Consider the following 11,139-nt stretch of genomic DNA (forward strand, 5'->3'; position numbering starts at 1 on the left):
GTTGTCATAATTAATAAATATTTTTTGAATTATTGTTTTTTGTGAGCTCTGACTCACTCTAGTGTGTCACTAGGTAGGGGTGATTCTACCTCATATAGTGGGACAATTGGTATCCCAGGCTAATTTAGCTATTAATATTACTTTGAGTGCAGTTAACTGGGTTCTTTTTGTTAATCTTAGAGTTAACGTGTTGTGCTATAAAAAAAATAAATTAGAATAATCCACATAGAAAAATGCCCAAATAAGTATATTTTTTTGTGTAGGTGGTTCTTTTGGTACAACAAATAATACTTGAGAAGTGTTTCAGACTACATAGCCCTTTGTCAAAAGTCTAAAAAGTAATCAAATATATTTTTATAGATATCTCAAAAATGATAATCACACTTCCCCTCCCTCCCCACTGCGGCGGCCGAATTCATGTCCGGCATCATGCGTCCAACAGACATCATGAAATCATTGTGTATACCAGCTGACGACATCATTACATTGTCATGGTTGGAAACATAGAACCCAATCAATAGTGCACAGATTGAAGGGGAAAGTAGCTTATGTAAAGCAACAACAAAAAGCAATATACAGTACAAAAATGTCAACACATATCAACCCATATAAAAAAGCATAGATAACAAAAGCATCACGAGTCCCAAGCATTTATGGACTTGCAAGGTTTACAATACATCATTCCAAAGACTTATCCATACGAAGTGAGAATATCTGAAAATAAATATTCTAAATTGTACAATATGATCACCTCCAAAACCGGAGGAAATGCCAAAACATGGGGATTTAAACCCTGATTTAAAAATAATACCAAACCGGCTCATCTAGATAAAAACACGGAAATATTTTCCATTAAAGTGTTAACACAATGGAATGCCCTTAAGACACAATCCATGAAGAACCCCAATATATGTGATCGGAAACCTTCATGCAGGAATAGAATGAAGTTGATGGACCCATCACAGCTCACGTCTCCTTAATGGAGACCTTCTGTTGCTGCTGCTTTTTGCTGTAGCCAAAGATTCCGTTGCCTGATATCTCAATTGACTAGTAACTATAGATGCGTAGTGCTACAGACCATATACAGAGCAAGTGATATATGAAGATGAATGGGTACTCATATAGTGAAGCCTGGATTGCATATCTTGACATGGGGATGGGTACTGGGTGTGGTATCCTGGTTGGTAAATCGACAATTGAGAAAATGAAGGTACAGTACACAATCTATCCAGAAACCAATGCAATATGATCACCCTAAATAGTACCTAATATCCTTACAATCACCGTGGGAAAACATGTAGTAAGCAAAAACTCACAAGTCTGCTGCAACGTCCATGTTGATCCAGATTCCAGGCAATCTTGGTGTGCCTCCGTTATACCTTGAGAAAGCGCTCTGTGTAGCGCAAAACGTGTTGGTAGGGCAATGCCTTGCTACTTTTTTCTATTATGACCAATAACTAATATTTTTTTTTATGGAAAATGCACTTTCCTTCTAATCATCTTTTTTTGGATACTGCTGGTTGTGCTCTGTTACTTTTTCATATCTTGTATCCTATCTCAATTGACTGATTGATTGAATGTTTTAAACCTCTAAAATTGTATTTCTATTGTGTTTTGTTTGTTTGTTTTTTGTGTGGATATTTTAGTATTTCCTTTTATATAATTAACCTTTATTTTAAATATATCTATGCACTCTTGATTGGGATATATGACCCCACGCATAACATTGATCTTGTAATAATTTAGTTATTGTATTGAATATATATTTACAGTCGTGGATGAAAATGTTAAAAATGTAGGGGCCACCTAGAATTTTTAAGCCAAAGCTTTGTTGAGGGGCAGGAGGAAGGAAGAGGGCACAGCTTTTCTGGCCAAGCCAAGCCCCACCCCTCTCTTTGCGGCTCTGTGTATCTGTGTGTGTGTGTGTATCTGACACACACCCTTCTCCCCCTCCATTGTCACGCACTCATTTCCCCCCCTCCTCCCATCGACATTTCCTCCTCCTCCCCGACACTTCCCCCTCCTCCCCCCTGACGCATCCTCCTCCCCACCCATGACACATCCTCCCCGTCCCCCCCAATACTGTTTCAGTTGCTGCAGCAGGGACGGGTCTTCATTTATGCTTGTTGTTTTATGATAAGTGGGACTATATATTTAAGACCATATCACCAAATATTTTCCTGACTTTCTTGCCTTTCTCTGACACTCACTTTAATTTTGTAGTCCAATCAGTGTAAAGAAATAAACATGCGCATATATTTACATATGCATGTTCCTGTTGATACTTGATATCCATATATGTGATGCATATTATCATGTAATATACCATATAATAAAGATTAAACATATCTCTTAAATTTTCAGCTCTGCAGCAAAGCATAAACTGTCTTCTGATGACCTGCTAACCACTATAACCAACAATAACAAATTGCCAAAGCAGATCCTGCAAGTAATTCGACACGTGTGGAATGAGGAGGGTGGACGTCTGTCTGCGCTTGAAGGGACCAGAGGTCTACTGCCAGTAGGACAAGTAAATAATTCTTAATTCTTCTTATCATTATTTTTTTGTCCTTCCCTCAAATCCTTCTCACTGCCTCAAAGTGAAGGGATGGTGGCAATGGGTGTTCAGGAAGATGTGTAGTGGCATTTGTGCTGCATACTATGAAAGCTTGAACAATATACCCGGCTATAGTGGAAAAGGTACTTGCCAACATGCAAATGAGGCCGGCGTGTCAATTAAGGCCTCAGCCCCCAAAAAGCAATGGCTCTCATTCTCCAGAGGCTGGAGTCTCACTGAGCTTGACGGCATTCAGGAAGAAGGCATGAAGGCAGAGGGTGCTAAGAATCCCGGAAATGAAACAAAAGCTGTCATTCAAACCTAAATCTAACTACTGCCGGACTCTCTCCAGTGAAGCAGCACTGCAAGACTAACTTTAAAAGATTAAATGGGATATTGTGGGCCTTGATAAAGTAAGAAGAAAATATGAAGATCTCATTGAGCTCAAAAGTGGACCAATATTACATAGGTACAGAAATGGAAGAATCGGTGGAGTAGTCTTTATCGTTGACAAGAGACGGAAAACAACATAGTGGAGTATGAAAGCTCATCAGGAAGGGCAGCCAGAATCGTAATTCACTTGAGAGATACAGGCTTCAAATAAAACCAAGTGTGTTCCTCAACATCAAGTCACACAGTGAGGTGGGACACGTCTACCATTAAATCAACCACCATAACAACAAATGAAATTGTCACCTAGATCATCGTGGGAGATTCCAGTGCAAAGATTGGTGCCCAGCAGAGAGACAAAGCATCAATTGGTGAGTATGGTTACGGTAACAGGAATGGACGTGGAGACAGATTGGTAAAATAGGCAGAATATGAAAACTTCTACATCATGAATTATTTCTTCAAGAAGAGTCCAAATAGAAAATGGACCTGGGACCGACCCAATGGAATAGGATATAAATCTAACTAACAAACACGTGATTGAAGACTGCACAGTCCTTAATCGTTTGACATAAGGAGTATTTACTCCATTTTGGTTCGCTGCAAATGACTTCTGAATGCGAAGATCGAAAGAAGAAAATTGATTTAAAAAGAAGACATAACCAATCAAGAACCTTGAACAGCAGCAAATAATTTCAACTAGAACTGAAAAAAATCGCCCCCGCTTGCTCTAAATGCATGGGGACACTTTAACAAACAATTATGAAGAATCTATGAAGATTGTAGTTGAAAGCGCAGAAGAAACTGGAGGAATCGGCATCAAAAAACAGGATAAAGAAAATATCTGAGACAAAAGAAATCCTGAGATGACAAGTAATTAAGTAATCCCGAAGCATAAGAACAAGAATTGAATATGCAGAGCTGTGCAAGGCAATGCATAAATGTATAACTGTAAGAAAATTGAACTTTGAGCAATGTAGTGACCCTTCCCAATATGTTGGCGCTGTGTCTACGTTCTGTGTACAAATATGTTGCACATAACAGGGCAGAAGTTAACCAAATGATGACCTCTAATGGAGATAAGTGATTGCAATGGTAACCCTTGTACCAGTGATTTAATGGCTTTGCTCTCGTTCAAAACAGTTATTGAAGCTCATTGAACAAGGATGACATTAAAGCTTCGATTAATCATTATTATGCCTCAGGACCTACGGATTATTGAAGTAGATCAGTCGTAAGGAGTACCAAGGTTTAGCACTATTTAATATATCTGAGCCTAAATGGGCTGTTCCATTCAGCAATGTAAATTGGAGTTGCAATAGATTTTTACACACCTTGTTTACTATTCTTAAGACTTGTTGATTAAAGTGTAAAAGGTCAAAACAAGAGCATAATTCAAAATACAACAGTGAACACTAGCATATAACAGATCCTGCTTTTGTTGGGTTCTCATGACTGAGTCATAAACGTGTTGTTAAAATGGCCAACCACGTTATTTTTCTAGCCATTTCTAAAAATATATATTTTTGCAAAATATAAAACTGTTAAAAGATATCCAAATTAGAATTTGTGAACAGGAGATGTTTGCTCTATTATGTGGCACTTTGGGATGCAAACTTTCATGTAACACATTTGATTAAAATGCATTTTGGGTATTTTAAAAATACAATCCTTGAACATGTATGTATGTATGTATGTATGTACCAACCAGGTACGCAGCTCTTTACCATTTTTACTAACATTACAATACAGAAAAGACAAGGCATCAAGGTATAGATGTAGCATTGGGAGGAAGAAGTCCCACCAGAAGAGCTTACATTGTAATCGGCATGTTGGGAGACCAACAGAAACTGTATGAGTAGATTTTAGTGCATTGGTTAGTGTGTACACATAAGAGCATATTGAGGTTTAGTGAGTAGTTTTCATCCAGGACTATTTCCACTAATGGCTCTCCTTTTTTGAGCTGGTGCACCCTTGGGGGATTTTTTTTAAATTACAGAGCACACCTGCTCATTAGGCTGCGTCCATAGACACTGCAGCCGTGCAGAGCCTGAGGGAAAGCGGGTACTTTCCCTGACCTTAGTTCGTGCGCCGTCCGGGGGCGTGTCTATGGGCGGGCCAGTGACGTCACGGCGCTGTTTCGCCCTCATTTCGCGAACCGCTCACATGACCACCCTAACGCGCAAGAAATCAATTTTGACTGATTTCACGCGCATAGCGCACACCCTCCCGCTTCCGCCCGCACGCTGTATAGACACGATCACTGACTTTAGGCAGTTTGATCGTCTGCCCCTCTATGGGCGCAGCCTAAGACTTCACGCACACGCACACACACACACCATACTCGCCCTCCTCACACACTTACTACTTTGGACTCCCCCCATGTCACACTTCATATTTATCCTTTTTGTTTCCAACACACACCACATTTACCATGCCCTCCCTTCTTTCATAGCACATCCATCCACTTTCTCTATCATACACTCCATTCACCCAAAGTCACGCATACTCCATACACTCACACCCCACTCAAATTCTCCTGCACTCCACACATACAGACCATTCACTCCCCTCACCCACACACCATCTTTTTTTACCCCCTTCACACACATACTTCTTCATACACACACAACACTTGGCCCCTCCCCTCACACTCTCCTCCTCTTCTCTTATTCAAACCACACACCTCCCCCCTCGCCACACAAATCCCTCACCTCTCTTCCCCCTCCTCACACAAAGCCATCATACTCCCTTCCCAAATCAAAGCCTTCTCGTCTTCTCCCCTCTTCCATCCTACATTTTCACACACCTAAAACATGTCAGCCGCTCAGCAGGCAGGCACGGCCCATGCTGTTTGGAGGTAGAGAGGCTGTGATCGGCCTTTTCCCTCTCTCCCCCTCTCCCTTCTCTGTTTCGGGCTAAGAGAGAGGAGAGCATATAGAGAGAAATCAGTCTCTGATTTTCCCCTTGGAACTACGGCACCCTTGGCAGATGGTCGCGGCATGCCAGGGTACGACGGCACCCCAGTTGAGAAACACGAATTTAAACGCTTCATTGAACAGATGAGATTTCCAATTTTGGTGTTGGAAAAGTTGCTTGGAAGGGAGTTCCAGTCGTAGGATGCATCAGGTGAGCAGGGTTGTTGACATGAGCTGTAGTGACACGGAAGCGGGTTAGAAAGAAGACAGGCCTGAGTAGATACAGATATAGTAAAATTAGTCAAGATATACTGTAAAGCAGCAGCAGTGGAGTGGAGAACCTTGACAGGAAGAAGAATTATGTAGTGAATGCAGATGTTTGTAGGTAGCCTCGAAAGCTATGAGGGGAAGAGCAGCAGAGACCTCGTGAGGAGCATTGAAGTTATCCTCATAGCAGCACTGTTGTTTTTTTTTTAAATTGTGAATGGTACAAAGCTGCAAGGCAGGGAGGCCAAAAAGGAGAAGGTTGCAACAGTCCAGGCTGGAGCGAATGAGGGCATGCATTAACAGAGCAAGTAGAGAAACAGAGAAAAGGTTGTATTTGAGAGAAGTGACTTGCATTATAGCATTAAGATAAAGAGAGAACAAAATGAGAAATACAATATTGCACCTAAATGGGGTTGGGAACTGGATGGATTATAGTGTAAGGCCCCAGTGCCTGCGCTGCACGTGCGCCTGCAAGGCTGGCGGCGCGTGCATCCGAATTCCCCGGTCTGCAGGGGGGCGGCACGGGGGGGGCGTGGCCTAATGCTCCGTCGCGAGTCCTGATCTCAATTCTCTTGAGCAGGAGAAACTGTCGGCGAAGCACAGTGTCCCCCCCTCGCGGCGGGCCTGGCCCCATTGTGAGGCGGCTTTTGTCAGGCGCTGCAGTAGCCAGCGGGGACCTGGTCTAAGTGACTCATACTGTTTTCTTTTGTACCGCAATCATCATTCGAAATACACATTTTTTGCATTCCTGCCTGTAAGAGCTTTCAAATACATTTGTTTTATTTAATCTCAGAGAGTGTGTGACTTGGGTGAGGTCACAAAGAGAGTTGACACTGTGATTCAAACCAGTTGCACCCAGCAGCAGCAGCACCTTCAAAGGCCGCGCTCTTGCATTCATAGCAGACATTATTGATCCCACTGGTGCGTTGCAGCAGGGGACATAATGCAACAGGTGGGAACAGATGCCATTGTAACAGCATTAGCCTCGCTTGGAAAAGGGCTGGGGCTAGCATGCTATTGCGTGCCAGCCATAACCTCTGCTACATCTGTATAAGGTATTTCTATATCCCAAGAAGTAACCGCTTTTGATTAAAAAATGTCTTGTATTGAGAAATATGTTTCCTGAGTCTTTCTTCAAAAAAAAAACTGCTTGAGAGATTGAGCCTATGAAAAAGCACTACAGGTTCCCAACTACCTCTAGGATAGTTCAGCGTTTTATTGCATTGCTTTTATGAGCTGCAAAAATGATCTGTCATTTGTCCAATAAACGTCAACCATACTTCAACTTTTTTGTTTTTACAGCTTGTAGATTTTCAGTGGAAAATTGGAATGGCTGTGAGCTCTGACAGCTGCCGGGCCCTTAATCACCCCTATGTCACGGTGGCATTGCAAGTGGCAAATTATTCTGGGCAGATCACAAGCAAAGTTTTTGAGATGACGATTCCAGAGTTTCAGGTTTGCACTTCTCTGCATTTACATTACAATAACTCTCTCTCCCCCCACCCCCTTTTGTGTATTGTTAAATCGCATATTTTCTACCGAGATGCATAAAGAAGTTAATTGAGTGTATTTATTATTTGCACTGTTACAGAATTAGGATTATACATGCTCACATACTCAGTGTAATTATGAAATTTGTGAGGATTGCATTCATATTTCAAGTTATCAATCATATTTCTCCCAAAGCGAACAAACCTCATTTGGATAATATCTTCTCATTATCAGTTTAGTGTCTCTTTAATATATACTGTTTTAATTGCATGGTGGTATCATAGTATGCGTTTCATACATTGAGTGATCATTGTGAACCTATTACAATCTACAATCGCTTCGCAATCCTTCTCAAACAAAAAAAAACCCTAATGTGGTCACTACATGTCTGTATATAGCGTCATTATTATTGCTACTCAAGTACAACTCATTCCTCTATACTAGACCTAATTAGCTGCCTTAGTCTGTTCGAATCCTTCTGTAGAGAGATTGCTTTCTGCATTCATATTTACAAGCCTACATAATTCTTTAGACATCGAGAAACCTTGTTCTATATGCCCATTATGAGTCACTAACAGATCTAGGTTAAGGATATGGGTCTCTAGTACTGAACCTGTTGTTGACTATTCTTCTAATCTTTTAACCATGTCTCGATTAAACTGACCAACACTGAGAAGTAGACTGATATCCTGTATGGCGTTTCCCCACTCCCCCACCCCCAGTGTCATGATAGACAAAGCAATTTAAAAATCTAAGCACATACTATCTAAATGTATGCTCCCATCCTCCAAAAGGCCAATTAGATTTGTGGGCTTTAAAACCATGCAAATTACTGTAAGCACATTTTCCAAAATAAGTTGTTATAGCTTCTCCACAATGTATGTGGAAAGTATAGTTAATTCTATAGTTTACCTCTAACTGCATAAATAAATGTGGTAGGAAAGGGATGGGGGGCGGGAAGGTGCGAAAGCTCTTGCATCAGCCTTTATTAGTGAGGTGTTGTGATCCAAGGAGGGATGAGTGGATAGATATACAGGAAAGAGCAAGATCCCAATTTAGTTGACCTCTATACACGAAATTTAAGATGAGTGAAATTAGTATAAAATGGCCTTTAATTGAAAATAGATAAAAATAGGTAATTGGTAAACACAATGGTTGCCAATCATACTGTACATGAACACAGACTTTAACAAACACAAAATAAAAAGCGATAAGGGAAACGCTCTCTAAATGTGTGGAGTGGATACATAGGCACATATGTAGTTGGCACAAATGTGGTCTTGTAAAAAAATACAAGTATCAAAAGATTTATTGGTAGTTGATCAACGTTTTGTCCGCTTGCGGCCTCTCAAGCGGACTGAAACGTCGATCAACTACCAATAAATCTTTTGATACTTTTAATTTTTTTACAAGACCACATTTGTGCCAACCTGTTATATCTTTGAACTGGAGCGCAGAGATACGCCCTTTTTAAAGGAGTGGGAAACATACATACTGCACAGGTATAGACACATATTTCTACAGATGAACAGGACTGCTACATAACAAGTGTGTGCATCCAAACACTAGGGGGTGCTATGTATAAGCAGTCAGGGTTGTTACTAACAAACTAATGTAACATTTCCGAGCATAAAAAGATTGGATTATATAGTTACATAATAGATGATCGTTGAAAAAAAAGACACACATCCATGAAGTTTAACATATGCTAAATTTAGATGACAGATACTATATTTGTATTTACAGTATATTGATCTAGAGGAAGGTAAACAAAAAACCCCAGTGACACATCATCTAATGATACAGTATCTCATAAGGGGAAAATTAAATTCCTCCCTGACTCCAAATATTGGCAATCGGATTACTCCCTGGATCCACATCCTTCTCATGAGTACTTATTTGGTATATCCCTGTATACCTTTCTTTAAAAAATAAAAATAAAAAAAAGATGGGTTGTATATTTATTCATCAGATCTGTGGCATGTACTCATTTGTAATGGTTTGTAATAGTAGATTAATTTAAATCTTAGATGAAATGGTCCTCAGATCTATTTGTGCTTCGACCATTCCATGAGTTAGCACAATATTATCATTATCCATAAAACAAAGGAAAGCGCAAAGAAAAAACCCATTAGAATCCATCTTGAGAAAAATCACTAAATGTGTTTTTTTATTTTCATGGCTTCACCGCGACCTTGATATTGTCAGGTGAAATTATGTATAGTCTTTGCAAGACAGGAGCTACATTATCACAAGTGTGTGAGAATAAAGGGAGATCATATTTTATTTTACCCCTGAATTTGTGAAGGAAAATATGTAGCCTGCATTGTTGGAAAACCATTTACCGCACTAAAGAGATACAGGCATACCCCGCATTAACGTACGCAATGGGACCGGAGCATGTATGTAAAGTGAAAATGTACTTAAAGTGAAGTACTACCTTTTTCCTACTTATCGATGCATGTACTGTACTGCAATCGTCATATACGTGCATAACTGATGTAATAAACGCATGTGTAAAAGGCTCTATAGTCTCCCCGCTTGCGCACAGCTTCGGTACAGGTAGGGAGCCGGTATTGCTGTTCAGGACGTGCTGACAGGCGCATGCGCGAACTGCCGTTTTCCTATTGAGCGATATGTACTTACTCGTGAGTGTCCTTAAACCGGGGTATGCCTGTATACATATACGCATATATATATATATATATATATATACAGTGTTCGACAAATCACCCAAAAATCTACTCGCCCAACAAAAAAATCTACTCGCCACCTAGTCCCGCCCCCAACTCCGCCCCTAGTCCCACCCCAACTCCGCCCCTAGTCCCACCCCCAACTCCGCCCCTAGTCCCGCCCCCAACCCCGCTTTAAAATAAAATATATAAATAAAATACATTTAATAAATTCCTAGTCAGAACAACATTCGTTTTTGACATAAATGTATTTATTGTATTACATTATACTACAATTAGTCGTGTGTGTGTCAATGTCGGATCTAGAAATAAAAGCCAGGTGTGAATGACTAGTTTCCTGAACCCCTTAACCAGTGTCTGGATGTCGGCGCTTCACAGAGACAGAGAGAGACAGACACACACACACAGAGAGCGGCACACCCACACAGAGAGAAAGAGACACACAGAGAAAGAGAGAGAATGAGAGACACACACACTGAGAGAATGAGAGAGAATGAGAGACAAAGAGAGAGGGTGACAGAGAGAGGGAGAGGGTGACAGAGAGAGGGAGAGGGTGACAGAGAGAGGGAGAGGGTGACAGAGAGAGGGAGAGGGTGACAGAGAGAGGGAGAGGGTGACAGAGAGAGGGTGAGGGTGAGAGAGAGAGGGAGAGGGCGACACAGGGAGAGGGCGACACAGGGAGAGGGTGGGTGACACAGGGAGAGGGTGGGTGACACAGGGAGAGGGTGGGTGACACAGGGAGAGGGTGGGTGACACAGGGAGAGGGAGGGTGACACAGGGAGAGGGAGGCTGACAGGGAGAGGGAGGGTGACAGGGAGAGGGA

General features: G+C 41.2%; 1 protein-coding gene across 4 annotated transcripts in view; it reads left to right on the forward strand.

Moving 5' to 3' along the window:
• Window positions 1-11,139, forward strand: part of COMMD6 (COMM domain containing 6) — a 31,303-nt gene that overhangs the window by 16,270 nt on the left and 3,894 nt on the right. For all 4 annotated transcript variants that reach the window (XM_075590987.1, XM_075590989.1, XM_075590988.1 and 1 more), the window contains 2 exons: window positions 2,365-2,530; window positions 7,435-7,587. In XM_075590987.1, coding sequence (XP_075447102.1) covers window positions 2,365-2,530; window positions 7,435-7,587 — 319 coding nt within the window. The remainder of the gene's footprint in view (window positions 1-2,364; window positions 2,531-7,434; window positions 7,588-11,139) is intronic.

Source organism: Ascaphus truei, chromosome 3 (assembly GCF_040206685.1).
Source record: "Ascaphus truei isolate aAscTru1 chromosome 3, aAscTru1.hap1, whole genome shotgun sequence".
NCBI lineage: Eukaryota > Metazoa > Chordata > Amphibia > Anura > Ascaphidae > Ascaphus > Ascaphus truei.